Genomic DNA, 17,109 nt, shown 5'->3' with positions numbered 1-17,109 from the left:
AGTTCCTCCAACATTTTTTGTGTGTGTTGCTCTGGATTTCCAGCATCTGCAGGTTTTCTTTACTTTCAGCTTCCATCCTGCTGTTAAAAGACTATTGAAGTCTCTTTGTTCTCTTGATTTCACAATTTCATTATGAACTTGCACCTTATTGCCTGACTACACTGCGCTTTTTCTGTAATTGTATTCTGCATTCTGTTATTGTTTTCCCTCATATTACCTCTGCAATGAAATGCTCTCTCTGGATGGCTTGCTGGACAAGATTTTCACTATCTCGGTGTACGTGACAATGATAAAATGACTGAGCCAGATGCTGGATGCCTGAACAATTGGATGTTGGAATGCCAAAGCTATGCTCTTCTAAAAGTCAGGTTGTGGAGGTAGTGCAGGGGGATTGGAAAAATGTCAATGTGAATAACACTGTTCAAAAGGGAGTGAGGCAAGAAATGAGGAACTACAGGCTGATTGATGAACAATTTTGCTCATCCAATTGAAGAAAAAAACATCATTTCATGGAACTATTCTGAATACGGAGTGGCTGCCCCATGGGGCAACGTAGGGACTCTGCGTGGATCAGAAGAATGAGAGGTGATCTCATGAAAATGTAAGATTCCGAGGGTTCTGGACTGGGGAACTGCTGGGAGGATGGTTCTTACAGCAGGGGAACAGGTCTTTTCATCAGCAGTCAAATGCCCAACTAAACGAATCCCTTCTGTGCATACAATGTCTATATCCTTCCACTTCCTGCACATTCACAAGCCTGTCTAAGCACCTCTGAACACCAGCTCAGGGAGCTCACTCCAGGCGCCCAGCACTCTGTGTAAAAAATTTGCCCCACACACCTCCTCTGAACTTATGCCCTCTCACCTTAAATGCATGCTGTCTGGTATTAGGCATCTCAACCTTGGGAAAGAGACGCCAGCTGTCCTCTCAACCGGAGCTTCTCACAAACCTCTCTCAGATCTCCCCTCAGCCTCTGCCACTCCAGAGAAAACAGCACAAGTTTGTTCAACCTCTCCATGTCCTCTAATCATAGCAGCATCCTGCTAAACCTCTTCTACGCACTTCTCATGAGAGAGCCTGTGCCAGAGGGAGCAGCTTCAGAATAAGGTGGTATCTGTTTAACATAGAAACATAGAAAACCTACAGCACAATACAGGCCCTTTGTCCCACAATGCTGTGCCGAACATGTACTTACTTTAGGAATTACCTAAGGTTACCCATATCCCACTGTTTTGCTAAGCTCCATGTACCAATACAGAAGTCTCCTAAAAGACCCTATCGTATCCGCCTCCACCACAGTCACTGGCAGCCCATTCCACGCACTCACCACTCTCTGCATAAAAAAACTTACCCCTGGCATCCCCTCTGTACCTACTTCCAAGCACCTCAAAACTGAGCCCTCTCCTGTTAGCCATTTCAGCCCTGGGAAAAGCCTCTGACTATCCACAAGTTCAATGCCTCTCATCATCTTATACATCTCTATCAGGTCACCTCCCATCTTCCGTTGCTCCAAGGAGAAAAGGCCAAATTCACTCAACCTATTTTCATAAGGCATGTTCCCCAATCCAGGCAACATCCTTGTAAATCTCCTCTGCACCCTTTCTATAGCTTCCACATCCTTTCTGTAGTGAGGTGACCAGAACTGAGCACAGAACTCCATCTGCCATTTCTCAGCCCAGTTTTGCATCCTATCAATGTCCCACTGTAATCTCTGACAGCCCTCCACACTATCCAGAACACTTCCAACCTTTGTGTCATCAGCAAATTTACTAACCCATCCCTTCACTTACCAACCACTGAAGTAAGACTCACTGGTCTATAATTTCCTGGGCTCTCTCTACTCCCTTTCCTGGGCTCTCTTTACTCCCTTATCCGCAGGTTCCACATGCACGGATTCAACCAACCGCGGATCAGGAAAACCCAAAAGTTCTCTCTCCAGCACTCGTTGTTTGAGCATTGTTCATCTCGCATGTCGCGTACAGCCTTTTTTTACTTGTCATTATTCCCTAAACAATACAGTATAACAACTATTTACATAGCATTTACATTGTATTAGGTATTATAAGTAATCTAGAGATGATTTGAAGTATACGGGAGGATGTGCGTAGGCTATATGCCAATACTACGCTATTTATATAAGGCATGAGCATCCGTGACTTTTGGTATCCACGGGGATCTTGGAACCAATCCCCCGTGGATAAGGAGGGCCAACTGCATTCATTAAGTACCTCTGCTGTCTCCTCCAGTTCCATACACACTTTTCCACTGTCACCCTTGATCGGTCCTATTCTCTCACATCTTATCCTCTTGCTTTTTACTTACTAGTAGAATGCCTTGGGGTTTTCCTTAATCCTGCTCACCAAGGCCTTCTCATGGCCCCTTCTGGCTCTCCTAATTTCATTCTTAAGCTCCATCTTGCTAGCCTTATAATTCTCTAGATCTCTGTCATTACCTAGTATTTGAACCTTTCATAAGCTTTTCTTTTCTTCTTGACTAGATTTTTAACAGCCTTTGTACACCATGGTTCCTGTACTCTACCATCCTTTCCCTGTCTCATTGGAAGGTGCCTGTGCAGAATGCTAACAAATATCCCCTGAACATTTGCCACATTTCTGCTGTACATTTCCCTGAGAACATATGTTCCCAATTTAAGCTTCCAAGTTCCTACCTGATAGCTTCATATTTCCCCTCACTCCAATTAAACGCTTTCCTAACTTGTCTGTTCCTATTCCTCTTCAATGCTATTGTAAAGAGATAGAATTATGATCACTATCTCCAAAATGCTCTCCCACTGAGAGACCTGACACCTGACGAGGTTCATTTCCCAATACCAGATCAAGTACAGCCTCTCCTCTTGTAGGCTTATGTACATATTGTGTCAAGAAACCTTCCTGAACACACCTAACAAACTCCACCCCATCCAAACTCCTTGCTCTAGGGGGATGCCAATCAATACTGGGGAAATTATAATCTCCCACCATGACAACACTGTTACTATTGCATCTTTCCAGAATCTGTCTCCGTATCTGCTCCTCAATGTCCCTGTTACTATTGTTGGGTAGTCTATAAAAAATACCCAGTAGAGTTATTGACCCCTTCCTGTCCTTAGCTTCCACCCACAGAGACTCAGTAGACAATCCCTCCATGGCTTCCTCCTTTTCTGCAGCCATGACATTATCTATGATCACCAGTGCCACACCCCCACCTCTTTTGCCTCCCTCCCTGTGCTTTCTGAAACATTTAAAGCCTGGCACTCTAAGTAACCATTCCTGTCCCTGAGCCATCCAAGTCTCTGTAATGGCCACAACATCATAGCTCCAAGTACTGATTCACGCTCTAAGCTCATTTGCTTTGTTCATGATACTCCTTGTATTAAAACAGACACATCTCAAACCAGCAGTCTGAGTGCATCCCTTCTCTATCACCTGCCTATCCTCCCCCTTACACTGCCTACAAGCTTTCTCGATTTGTGAGCCAACTGCTTCTTCCTTGTCTCTTCAGTTCAGTTCCCACCCACCAGCAATTCTAGTTTAAACCCTCCCCAACAGCATTAGCAAACCTCCCAGCCAGGATATTGGTCCTCCTCAGATTCAAGTGCAACCCATCCTTTTTGTACAGGTCACACCTGCTCCAAAAGAGGTCCCAATGATCCAGAAATCTGAATCCCTGACCCCTGCTCCAATCCCTCAGCCACACATTTATCCTCCACCTCACTCTATTCCGATACTCACTGTCACGTGGCACAGGGAGTAATCCTGAGATTACTACATTTGAGGTCCTGCTTCTCAACTTCCTTCCTAACTCCCTGTGGTCTGTTTTCTCTTCCCTTTTCCTGCCTATGTCATTGGTATCAATATGTACCATGACCTCTGGCTGTTCACCTTCCCGCTTCAGGGTATCATGGACGCGATCTGAAACATCCTGGACCCTGGCACCTGGGAGGCAAACTACCATCCGAGTTTCTTTCCTGTGTCCACAGAATCGCCTGTCTGACCCCTAACTACAGAGTCCCCTATCGCAGCTGCCATCTTCTTCCTTCCCCTACCCTTCTGAGCCCCAGGGCCAGACTCTGTGTTTAAGAGGGAAAAATTCTTCCCTTGGGTTTGTGAATCTTTGGAAGTTCTAGTTTGGAGGTGGAATCCTTGAGAATGTTTAAAGCCAAGATGGATTTCTAATCAGTGGAGGACTCAAGACTGTAAGGAAAGAGAAGTGAAATTGAATGCCCTATCAGCCATTCTCCTACTGAATTTATATTGCTGATTGTTGTATATAAATGATGTGAATTTAAGTTCAGGTTACTCCTGTTTGTCATGTTTGTAACGTACTGTGCTGCTGATTTTCATGGCACTTGTAACCTGGATGAAACTTGCCGAGGGTCAGATCAGAGGCATTCAGGTCTGGTGACCCAGAAAGTTACAAATGAACCAGGTACATTCTCTGGAAAGGTGAAGTGGCAATTCCGGACTGAACTTGAATCAACGGAGGTTACTTGACAGTTGTGGCAGGGCTTGAATACTATCTCCTCTTATAAAGTAATATCAAGTGACATAGGTAACAACAGGGCTTCGCTTCCAGGTGAGCTCAATACCTTCTACATTCACTTTGACTGTCAAAACGTGAACTATCACAAGCTCCCACAGCCCCCGATGATCCTGTGATTTCAATCTCTGAGGTCGACGTGCAAACAACCTTCAAGAGGGTGAATCCACGGAAAGTATTTGGCCAAGTACTAAGACCTGTGCTGATCAACAGTCTGGAGTGTTCACTGAGATCTTTAACCTCTCACTTTGGCAGTCTGCGTATCCACTTGCTTCAAGCAGGCTTTACCTGTACCAATGCCTAAGAAGAATGGGGTAACCTGCCTCACTGACCATCATCCTGTAGCACTTATATCTACAGTGATGAAGAGTTTTGAGAGGTTGGTGATGAAACATATCGACTCCTGCCTGAGAAGCGACTTGGATCCGCTCCAATTTGCCTACCGGTATAACAGGCCCACAGCAGATTCCATCTCATTGGTTCTTCACTCAACCCAAAGATGTGTACATCAGCATGCTCTTTATTTACTACAGCTTGGCATTCAATACCAACATTCCCTCAAAACTAATCAATAAGCTTCAATACTTTGGCCTCAATATCTCCTTGTGCAATTGAATGCTCAATGTTCTCACTTGCAGACCCCCGTCAGTTTGGATTGGGAACAGCATAATCCACAATCCCCATCAGTACTGGTGCACCACAATGCTGTGTGATGAGCCCTGTGCTCTGCTTACTTTACACTTACGACTGTGAGGCTAAGCACAGCTCCAGTGCAAATCAAAGCTGCTGATGAATCAGCATATAGGAGGGAGGTTGAAAATCTGGTTGAGTGTTATCATAACAACACCCTCTTACTCAATGCAGCTGATTATTGACTTAAAGAAGAGGAAACCAGAGCCAGTCGTCATTGGGGGACCAGAGATGCAGAGGATCAGCAACTTTAAATTCCTCAGTGTTATCATTTCAGAGGATCTGACCTGAGTCCAGCACATTAGTGCAATTACAAAGAAAGCACTACAGCTTCCTGAGGAGTTTGCAAAGATTCAACGTGACATCTAAAACTTTGATAAACTTCAAATAAGTGTGGTGCTTAAATAACTTCAAATAAACTTCAAATAATAACTTCAAATAAATTTATTCTATTATGGTTGTTACTCTGTAACGGATTTACTGCATGCGCCTGCAAGAAAATGAACCCCAGGGTTGGATATGTACTTTGATAATGAGTTTATTTTGAACTTTGAACCTGGGCAGGTATGCCTTTGACAATAAACTTGAACTTGAATTTAAAAATGACACTCAGCAGAGCATAGGCAGCCAGTGTGATAAATAGATTGCAGCCCCCCTCCCCAAGGGCCCTAAGTATCTTCACCTCGAATCATCCTCTTCCTTATATGAGCAATAATATCAATGACCTATGCTGGAACTTGTTAATTCTAATACAAAAACAGTATTAAAAGATAATAACTTTCACCATAATAAGTAAACAGACTTGTTGAAGACCTACTGGTCCACTCTAACCCACTCCCCCACACAATCACTCTGGAACATCTCCCTTAGTCTTTGTTCCAGTAGACAGTTCATCCAGCTTCTTACACAGCAGATGCTTTTGTTTACTTTGAAATCTATTTGAGCAGAAGTTACCACAGATTTTATCACTGCTGGGTCTTAAGGGGATTGATCTACAACTGAGCTTCTGGTCTTGAACAGGGAATAGGTGGAAGCTCATTCTTGAGAGCTTCCTGGGGAGCAGGATTCCTTCGTGCAGTTACAGGGCAGAAACTGGCTCCTCCGCCCACCGAGTCTCTGCAGACCCATTTACATTATTCTTACAGTAATCGTACTTTACAATTTTCTTTAATCTAATGGTGAGGTAGTAAATTGGGTTAGACATTGGCTCAATGGGAGAAGTCAGAGAGTGGTAGTGGAGGATTGCTTCTCTGAGTGGAGAACTGTGACTAGTGGTGTGCCACAGGGATCAGTGCTGGGTCCATTGTTATTTATCATCTATATCAATGATCTGGATGATAATGTGGTAAATAAGATCAGCAAATTTGCTGATGATACAAAGATTGGAGGTGTAGTGGACAGTGAGGAAGGTTTTCAAAGCTTGCAGAGGGATTTGGACCAGCTGGGAAAATGGGCTGAAAAATGGCAGATGGAGTTTAATACAGACGTGTGAGGTATTACACTTTGGAAGAACAAACCAAGGTAGAACATACAAGGTAAATGGTAGGACACTGAGGGGTGCTGTAGGACAGAAGGATCTAGGAATACAGATACAAAATTCCCTAAAAGTGGCGTCACAGGTCGATAGAGTAGTAAAGAGACCCTTTGGTACGTTGGTCTTTATAAATCAAAGTATTGAGTATAAGAGTTGGAATGTTATGGTGAGGCTGTATAAGGCATTGGCGAGGCTGAATTTGGAGTATTGTGTGCAGTTTTGGTCACCAAATTACAGGAAGGAAATTAATAAGGTTGAAAGAATGCAGGGAAGGTTTACAAGGATGATGCCGGGACTTGAGAAACTGAGTTACAGAGAAAGGTTGAATAGGTTAGGACTTTATTCCCTGGAGCATAGAAGAATGAGGGGAGACTTGATAGAGGTATATAAAATTATGATGGGTATAGATAGAGTGAATGCAAGCAGGCTTTTTCCACTGAGGCTAGGGGAGAAAAAACCCAGAGGACATGGGTTAAGGGTGAAGGGGGAAAAGTTTAAAGGGAACATTAGAGGGGGTTTCTTCACACAGAGAGTGATGGGAGTGTGGAATGAGCTGTCAGATGAAGTTGTAAATGCAGACTCACTTTTAACCTTTAAGAAAAACTTGGACAGGATGAGAGGAGTATGGAGGGATATGGTCCAGGTGCAGGTCAGTGGGACTAGGCAGAAAAATGGTTCAGCACAGCCAAGAAGGGCCAAAAGGCCTGTTTTTGTGCTGTAATGTTCTATGGTTCATCAACTTCCCGCAAGTTCTACTAGGGGCAGTTTCCCCCGCACCAATTCTACCACTCATTTAACCACGGGGGGGGGGGGGGGGGATGTAGGAGAGAATCGGAGCAGCTTGAAGAAATCCACATGGTCAAAGAGAGAACATGCAAACTCCCTGCAGACAACAGCTGAGATCAAGCTCGAACTCAGGCGTGGGGCACTGTAAGGCAACACGCTACCCGCTGTCCCACTGAGCATCCATGTTGTGATAGACAGCAGCCTTCTCCCATTCAGAGATCGCCACCTGTTCCAGAAGTCGGGAACGTGGAGAGTCGGGGCGTAGCAAAGACCCATAGAGCAAGGAACCACACGATGGAGTTACGTCATTCTGCTCCTCGAGCCTATTCCATCCCTCAGTTCAAGACTCAGCTGCACCTTGACTGTTATGCTTCAATAACTTTTAATATCCCTCACCAAAAAAACACACCAGCTTTGACATTTTTAATTGATTTAACCCAATCTCAACAGTATTTGGACAGATTGTTCTGGGTTTTCACATCCTTTTGGAGTTATAGGGCACAGAAGGAGAGCCTTTGGCACCCATGCTGAGCTTCCTAAGCCACTTGCCCACGTGCGGTCCAAGTCCCTTGCTAAACCTTTCCTATCTAAGTATCTTTTAAACATTGTTTAAAATCTGTCTCAATCATTTCCTGTCTCATTTCATGTCTGCACCATCCCCTGTGTAAAGAAGTTGCCCTTTTAAATCTTGCACCTTAAATCTATGTCCTCTACTTAGTTTTTCAGCCAAAATAAACTTTATTCATAATAAATATAATTTACAAGAGTGAATTGTGTAACACTTTTTCATTCTTGCATTTGTAGACAATGTATTTAGTATTAAATTGCATTGTTTAAAACCGATAATACTGCTGCAACTCATGTGGCCCCCCGGGGAGGTAGACTACTATAATAATTGAGGGTCTTCCTTAACCAATCCAACTCCTCCCTGTCCAGTAGCAGAACAACCAGATATTGTGGTTGTTCCCCACTGAGCCCTTGTGGTCTCTAGATTCCCCTGGCAGTTCGCTCCACATGACCATTACCCTCTGTATGAAAATGCTTTGTGTGAAGGCTTCCCCCTGAAGTCACCTTTGACTGACCTAGCTCCTATTTTGAGCATCTGCCTCATGAACAACCACCAGAGGAAGTACCTTGTTTCCCCCAACTTCCCTTCATCTGAATTAGAACACCACGATCACAACCTAAGCAAGAGATTCCATAACTTAACCCATTCATGATTGCTACTGGCCTCTGCAAAAGTGACACGCAGATTCACGATAAATTACTGGCTGGCTGGATATGGAGAGGCCAATCATCCTTGTGAAAGAATCTGAAGAGGGTTATATGTTTAGAAATAAGCGTTTGCCTATTTAACGCATTTTTTTTCTCACACAGGATCATGAATCTTTGGAAACCTCCTCTTTGAAAGGAGGTGGAAACAGAGGCAGAGGATATTGTTAAGGCATAGGGAGCTGATTCCTGACAAGCGAGTGGATGAAAGATTATGAAGGGAATGAAGGGGTATAGATGTCCACAGGAGGACCTATTTTGTAAGTCAGCACAATACCATGGACTGAATGGCTTGTCCAGTGTTGCTCTATTACTGGAGTAGATGAGACCATTAAGCTGAGGTTACAAATGGATCAAATATCCTCTCCTGTTCTTAAGCTGTGAATTCAAAAGAAAGTTGGAAAAGTCAATAAGCCATGATTTCAAAATCAGGATGGTGTGAGATTTGGAAGGGAACCCTCAGGAGGTGATTTCCCCAGCTGCCCTTAGCCCATTTGGGTGCAGAGGGCATTGGTTTGAGAGGTGCTCTCGGAGTGACCAGGGTAAGTGCAGTGCATTTTGTAGATGGTGCACTCTGCAGCCTCTGCTCATCAGTGATGGAGGGAGGGAGTGTTCAGAGTGGTGGGTGGGGTATCATTCAAGGGGTGGTGTTGAGTTTCTTGGGAGCCGGGAAGGTGCACTCATCCAGGGAAATGGAGACTGTTCCTTCACACACTTGACTTATGCCCTGTAGGTGGAAAAGCCTTGGAGAGTCACTCTCTACAGTCAACCTCTCAGCTGTTGCTGTAACCACGGGATTTGTTATTGATTCACCTAAGTGGTGACCCCATGATGTTAATGGGGGTGCAGGGGAAAGCTAGTGGTAGTAATGCCATTGAACGTCAGAGGTTAGATTCTATCTGAAGGACTTGGTCACTGCCTGGCACTTGGTGTGCATGTTACTGCCACTTACCAACCACTGCCTGAACTGAGCCTTGTGCAATCATAAGACCTTAAGACATAGGAGCAAAGGCCTGGCCATTCAGCCCATCAAACCTGCTCTGCCATTCAATCTTGGCTGATTTATTTTCCCTCCCAACCCCATTCTCCTGCATTCTCCCTATAATTTTTGGAACTCCTACTAATCAAGAATTAATGAACTTTTGCACATGTGATGAAGCAGCTGAAGATGGTTGAGCCATGAACTCCTCTAGTGAAGTCCTGTAGTGACATCCTCAGCTATAACTGTGCTCCTTTGTGTGAGGTTTGGCTACAACCATCGAATTGTTTCTTCTTGATGACCAATGACTTCAGTTTCACCAGGGCTCCTGGAAGTCATGTAGAGTGAAATGCCAAAGGGAAGTCCCCGTTAATGCACCCCTGGAATCAGAGTCTAGATCCATGTTTGGACCAAGGCTGAGTAGTCCTGAAGCAGTAGGTTCCTTGTGAATGTGGTGCTGGATGGAATTGTCATCCCACGAAGGGATCCCCCGGGTCAGCAAGACATGGCCACACTCCCAATATATGCAATGCCCACCCCCTTCAGCTTTCCCACTCACATCCAATTGCCCCTCTCCTGGTATAAACACTTCCATACCAACATCTCCCCACCTCACACTGAGCATGAATCACCCTCCCTGTACCAGAGCCACAATTCCCACTGTGGACAAACCTCTACAGATAATTGCCGATGCAGACAAGCCCCTCATCACCACTCATCGACAAAGGTTCCTAGAGTATTCAATTGCCTGCACCCCTCCCATGGGGGAGGATATCTTACCCCCCACACCAGGGATCACACAACCATTCTTCTCCCTCTCCCACTACACCATTCTCTGTCTGAAATTCAGTCCTTACAGCACAGGTGTCCATTTTGCCATTCGAAAGCTAACTAACTCTACAGTGGAAACAGCTAGTTCCAGCATCCTTCCCCCATCAGCTCTCCCCTCTCCTGCATCCCTCCATCACCCTCTCATAACACCTTTATCTATTGCCCCTTAGCCCCTCTCCCCTCTCTCTATCACTTAGACCACCACCCCTCTACTCCCTTCTCTCATCACCTCTCCACCATCCTCCTACCCTGCCTCTTACCTAAATCCTTATCCTCTATCCCACCTACTCCTCCCTCTGTATTTCATCCCTCCATTCCCTCCTCTACCCACCCTCTCCATCACTCCTTCCCTCTCCTCATCCTCAAGTCCCTTCCTGTCATTACCCCTCTATCACTCACCTCTCTTTTCTCCTCAGCACCTCCATCACATCCCTCCTAAACTCCCCATCTCCTTTCCTTGCCCTGCCTCCACTTCCCTTCCCTCCATCATTCCTCCATCTCCCTCTCTCTCCCCTCTCCCTCCACCCCACATACCCTATCCCTCTGTCCTCTTGCTCACTTTACCTCCAACCCCAGCTGAGACCCCACCACCCCTCCCCCCATTTGCCTGCTGACTAGGACCAATCCTCTGCCTGTTAGGCCATAGGACAGGCCATTGGGACCCTGCTGTCCTAGTCTTCATTTATTCAGTGACAAGGCCAAAGCACTGAGGCTTCATCGATCCCTGATACCTGACCACCCCACCAATCCCTGACCATCCTATCAAACTCTGACCCCTAACAATGCTTACTGACCTGTGACCACTCCCACTGAACCCTGATCACCCCTATTGACTCCTGACCATCCCCTGATCCCGAACCGAACTTTTCAGAACTCTGGTAACTCATAACTATTACAATTCTGGCACACTCACGCTCAACAACACTGATACATTCACGCCCACCCCAACACCACCACCACTGATTGCTGGCCCCTGACCACTCCACCTCCCCAGCTTCCAGACAGGATGTACAGCCAAGTGAAAATCTCCATGGGGCAGGACAGGTCTGGAGGGGAGGGAGAAAGTGCCCTGACTGCGAGGGCTGAACTGTCCTGCATGATTCACGCAAGGCCTGAGGTTGGGAGGAGAGGGGGAGAGGGTTGGACTGTTGATTGCCCTTTCCCTGACTGCTAGCTCTCAGACTGACTGCCTGGGCTTGTGCTTCTCCACCTACCCTGGTGTTGGGGGCTCGGATCTGGAACCCCACATCTCCAGCAGCCCACTGTGGCGTCCGTAGCGACGGCGGTAGAGCTGGGACGAAGACAATTCGCGAAGCTTCACCCCCGCCATCAGCCCCACCAGCATTTCCTGGCCTACCCCAGCCTGGCTTTCCGAGCGATTTCTTCTCCAGAAAAGGCGCCGTTGCTTTGCCAGGACAAGGTGACAGTCCGTTTCCCTCCCCCAACACCATTCCCAGTGATGTGATTGGCCAGACCAAAGCTGCACAATCTCAAAAGCGGAGATTGTCCTGTCGGCCTCTGGCTTCCTTCCTGACAGGAATAACAGGATTCTGAGCTCAGGCACGGAGGGAGGTGGAGTTACAGCCAAAACGTGTGCTTTGCAGTGAAAGGGGAGAGGGAGATCCTAGACTTTGGACCCTGGGGCTGGACCACCAGATAGCCAGTCATGGAGGCCAACGTGGACCAGGGAGGTTCTGCCACTGCCCACAGCACCCAGGGCAACCCAAAACGTGGGAGTCAGTGAGGCACATTGTAACAACATTCACATTGATACACGCACACTGACACTCTTACTCACCCTCATCCACTCACTCAGATTGAGAACCTCACATTGACACACTCACAACCTCACAGCAGAATGACACACTTATTCACACTGGCATACCCACAGCCCACACGCAGACACACCACTCACACTAAGTCACTCAACAGTTAACCAACACCAACACACTATTTCCCATGCCATATTGACATGCTTACGAACACTGGCTTGCCTATACTCAACCCGTAGCACCCTAAAACACTCACACCTATTACAATCCTGACACAGTCACACTCACCAACACTGATACATTCACGCCCACCCCAACACACACTCCTACTGAACATTGATGCTAACAGCAAATCAATATTAACACACAACTCACACTCACTGTTGCAACACTGACGCGTTTCCTGTACCTGAGACAGACTTTCTCTCGCTCATGCAGCCAAACACATAGAACGTGTGGAGACTATCACCCCTCAAACGTGCTCCACCACGGAGCTCTGGGCTGAGCTACCCCAGTGACATTTTCCGCCCAGTCTCAATATCCGTTCTATGGATCTCTGCTTCGAATGAGGTCACTGACTTCATTCCACTCCTCTAGCCCTCGAGTGAATGAATATCTCAACTCAACAGTAAATACCTGGCCCAGACCCAGACCCTCATACAGCAATCCCAGCATTACTGATGAATTTTCACTCGTTCTGTGGAAACTATATACTGCATGATACTCCATCTACGGTCTTGACAAGGTCCTGTAAAACTTCAGTAAGACGCTTTACACTGTACTCAAACCTCCTCACAGAGACCACAGCAATACCATTTCTCTCTCAATATAGCTTGCAACACCTGCATTTTGGAGCTGGGTGTGTCAAAAGGGTTGCTGCTGCTGTGAACAGGAATCTATCACTTTTTTTCTTTAAAAACCGGCATTATAATAAATGCTTTAAAATATTATCTTATATCCACCATAATCTTGCCCAGTCTCTCAGCTTGTTCCATTGAAACCTTTTTACATCCTGTCCACAGATGCAGAATCATCGGTGAGCCATGACCCGTCTCCTGGGTCCCCTGGCACGGTGGGCGGCTACCCAGTCCGTGTCAGCCTGCCAACTTGAGGATCCCCTTATTCCCACACTCGGTGGGCTGGCCTGGCTGGCAATATATTGAAAGCCTTCGGAAAATACCAACGCCACCCAGCCACTGGCACCCCCTCCCTTTCCATTACGCACATGCTCAGACGACTTTACTGGATTAGTCTAACACGGGCTCCTTTTCATAAACAGCTCCTTTCGCTCCTGCTTATTTTTTCAAGTTGTTCTGTTATTACATCCTTTACTACCGACGTCAACATTTCCCCAATCCCTACAGTATTTCAGAAGCTCCCTGTTTTGCCTCGCCTTCCCCCCCCCCTCCCCTTTTCATAAGAACGATTCCAGAACCCGTAACTCTGGAAGATTATAATCAGAGTTCCCGATGTGTCAGCACTTGGTGATGTAGCTCTCCACGCACTCTGTCCATTCTCAGTCACTGATTCTCCACACATTTCCTTTATTCTCTCTTTATATCCTTCTACACTGGTTCTCTCGCATTTTCATTGCAAGCCCCTGCTTATTCCCACTCCATCCCTGTCTGACAGTCACGCTCTCTTCCACGCCCCTACTCACACTTCTCTCGCGTTCCCCTCTCATACTGCCCTCTCCACATTTTCTCACCCTCACCCTCCCCGAAACGCTCCTGCTCGGCACCACCCGTCTCCTCACCTCCCAGTCATGATCCTCGGCGTGGCTCCCCGCTCGCTCACTGCCTGGAGACAGTAACTCTACCGAGAGTTTTCAACCCAAAAAAGGAGAGCGCTGGGCTGCCGTGCGCTCTTGGCAAAACCACGGGGCGACTTCCCAGGGGGAATGTAACTACTGAGATCTCGTAAACAGCCCAGAGCCCTGAGCCAGATCGGAATCTGAGAGAAGGCGCTTTAAAGGGACTGTTTACCCCCGTGGGAACGTGAACAGCAGAAACTCTGCGACTCTTAATGGCCTGGTCATATCGTCCTGATCTACAAGGGCTCTGCCTCTATTCAGCCAGATACCACCCCATATACAGCCCTCTACGCTGGTGAGAATACCACCCGAGAATCTGTTCTTAGCTTTTGGCCAGGGACGAGGTACTGCCTCGATTCCTCCTATGATTGAAGATTGCCAATACTCCCCAAAGGGGGGTATTCAGACTGGCCTCTCACTCGGAGTGCTCTTGTTCTAGCACTCCAAATTGCTGTTAACTCGAACTTGTTCCAATATCCGGGATTCAAACAAATACCCGTGCCTCATCTTGAATACATCCGACAAAACCATGGGCCATTCGGCCCTTCGTACCCTCCATTGTTCCGTTGGTTTTTATTTATTTGAGCAACTCGCCCTGCCTGTCTGCTCATAGTTTATCTTTTACTTTGACACTTTTAAATACCAGCTCAAAACCTATTTGTTTAACCTTGCGTTGAACTAACACCTTTTCATTTTTATGCTTGCATTGTCCTATTATAAAGCACGTTGAAACGCATTGCGTGAAAAGCTCTCTGTAAGTTATTATACTTGTATTCAAACATCCAAAACTCTACAAATTTCCTCATGAACATCCTCAGCGACAGAACCTCCACAAACCACTGCGTAGAGTTTTCCAAATCTTCACCATCTTTTGGGAGAGCAAAATCCCGAATGGGCCAGCATCGGTTCTGGACACCCACTCAACTAGAAATGTCATCTCTTAAGCAACCTACAGACCCACAGAATTGTCCATGTTTCTGGAGCATCATTAATCTTTCTAAACTCGGTGCAGAATAGGCTCAGACTAATCACTCCCCACCTCAGGATCCAACATGGAGAAGCTTCACACCATTCCCTCTATCGGAAGTATAACCTTCCATAGGAAGGGAAACGAGACCTGTACACATCAGCCCTGCACCGTCTCACCACGGACTTACGTTGTTGCGGTTAATTCGTAAACCCTCTTACAATAAAGACTAAATTTATTAGGATCTTAATTTCTTACTGTATTTATACCTTAAATTCCAGCAGTGACGCCCCACCCCCAACAAAATCACCTTTCAATCACTGACCATTTAAACAAAGTACAGTATTCCGCTTTTCAATTTTCTTTTAGTGACCTTGCATCTTCCCACTCTCCACACATCGTGCCTCCGAATTCCTCTGTTCCTCCTCACTACACACAATGCCTCCCGACCACCAGATTTGTATCATCTTGAATATAGGACACTCCATTCCTCGAGAATAATACATTTGGCATGCCCCCTTTGACCATCAGGACGAACACATCCTATCCGGATGTTCGGTATGCTAACTTCTCTGCAGCACTTTGCAGTTTTAGTTTTCCCCTTGTACTATCTCAATGCACTGATGGGATGAACTGATCTGAATGGATCCTATTAGATGGCTAAAACTTGGTGCAATATATTGCACCATTTGTACAATATATTGCCTACAGCTGAGTTTCCTTTGCCTCTCCAATGCATCTTACACTTTCAGTAGCTGTGCACAAATGGATCAGCACTGTGTTTGCACAACAAACACTTTCTCTCTCTCTGTGAATGAAATGCTATCCAGAGGTCAGTCTTCGATCTGCGATCTGCTCTGCTGTAAGTATTCCACAGTAACCTATGGAAGTGAATATTGGACAATATCAAAGCAAAATGGGATTAACTAACACTGAATTAGTGCAAATGGGTTAGCACAGACTCATTTGGCTGAACAGCTGTTTTCCTGCTGCATCTCCTAGCACTGGGAGGAGCTGCACATCCACCGATCACAAGCAAACAACAAAGTGCCCCATATTCAACAAGGATGCTTATTCAGCAATCAATGAGTCGGTAAAATCTTCAGTCAAGACCTGTGACTGCTCTGTGATGCCTAATGATTATGATTTGTGTTTTGGATTATCTGAAGCTTTATTCCGAGCATGGGACTCTATTATCCCTAGTGGGTTATCTTGGTTGCATTAATAGCCTTCCTAAAGAATAACATTATTTTTATAGATACAAAACTCAGTGTTACGATGCTGTAAGTATTCCACACTAATCTATGGAAGTGAATATTGGAAAATATCAAAGCAAAATTAGGGAAGACTTGAAGCTGCGGAAATGTGGCTTTTGAGAAGAATGATGAAAATATCATGGAAGGACAAGAGTAAGAAATGAAGAAGTTGTAAAAAACCAGAATAAGAAGAGAGTTGATATCACCAATCAGGAAATGGCAGCTATAGACACATACTGAGGAAAGAGAAGCTTGAACATCTTGCAGTGATGGGAAAATTAATAGAAGTTGCTGTTGGTAGTGCATGATATTCATGAGTTACATCAAGAGATGGACAGACAGAAGTTTTGAAATGCTTATTATGGAAAGACCATGATCACCCACATCATACGACACAGCACATAATAACAATGACCGTTGATTAGGTTGAAATCCCACTTCAGGATCTGAGTACATTATTTATTTACAGTGCCAGCAGAGTGCAGCGTTACTGAAGGCGTGACATTTGACTGTCTGGGCAGGCGTGATACACATGCTGCAAGGCAAGCAGTCCTCTTGTCTTGTTAAGCATTTCTCTCTCACAAGCTGTCAGTAGTCCTTTGCATATTGCAAAGCCAATGCTTCCCTTGGAGTTAGCACCAGGAACTACTGTCCAAATCCCTGAAACAGA

General features: G+C 45.8%; 1 protein-coding gene across 2 annotated transcripts in view; it reads right to left on the bottom strand.

The window, feature by feature from the left end:
- LOC132381319 (LIM and senescent cell antigen-like-containing domain protein 1) overlaps positions 1-14,538 on the bottom strand; it is a 337,779-nt gene extending 323,241 nt beyond the window's left edge. The window contains exon 1 of one of the 2 annotated variants that reach the window (XM_059950700.1): positions 14,160-14,538. In XM_059950700.1, the coding sequence (XP_059806683.1) occupies positions 14,160-14,170 (11 nt within the window). In that variant the 5' untranslated portion in view covers positions 14,171-14,538. Of the gene's footprint in view, positions 1-11,845; positions 13,800-14,159 lie in introns of those variants that run through there. The other variant, XM_059950693.1, reaches the window with a different exon arrangement.
- Positions 14,539-17,109: the final 2,571 nt, after the last annotated feature.

The sequence above is a fragment of the Hypanus sabinus genome, chromosome 2 (genome assembly GCF_030144855.1).
Source record: "Hypanus sabinus isolate sHypSab1 chromosome 2, sHypSab1.hap1, whole genome shotgun sequence".
Lineage (NCBI taxonomy): Eukaryota > Metazoa > Chordata > Chondrichthyes > Myliobatiformes > Dasyatidae > Hypanus > Hypanus sabinus.
Note: the sequence above shows the minus strand (reverse complement) of the source record. Positions and strands in the feature narration are given on the sequence as shown.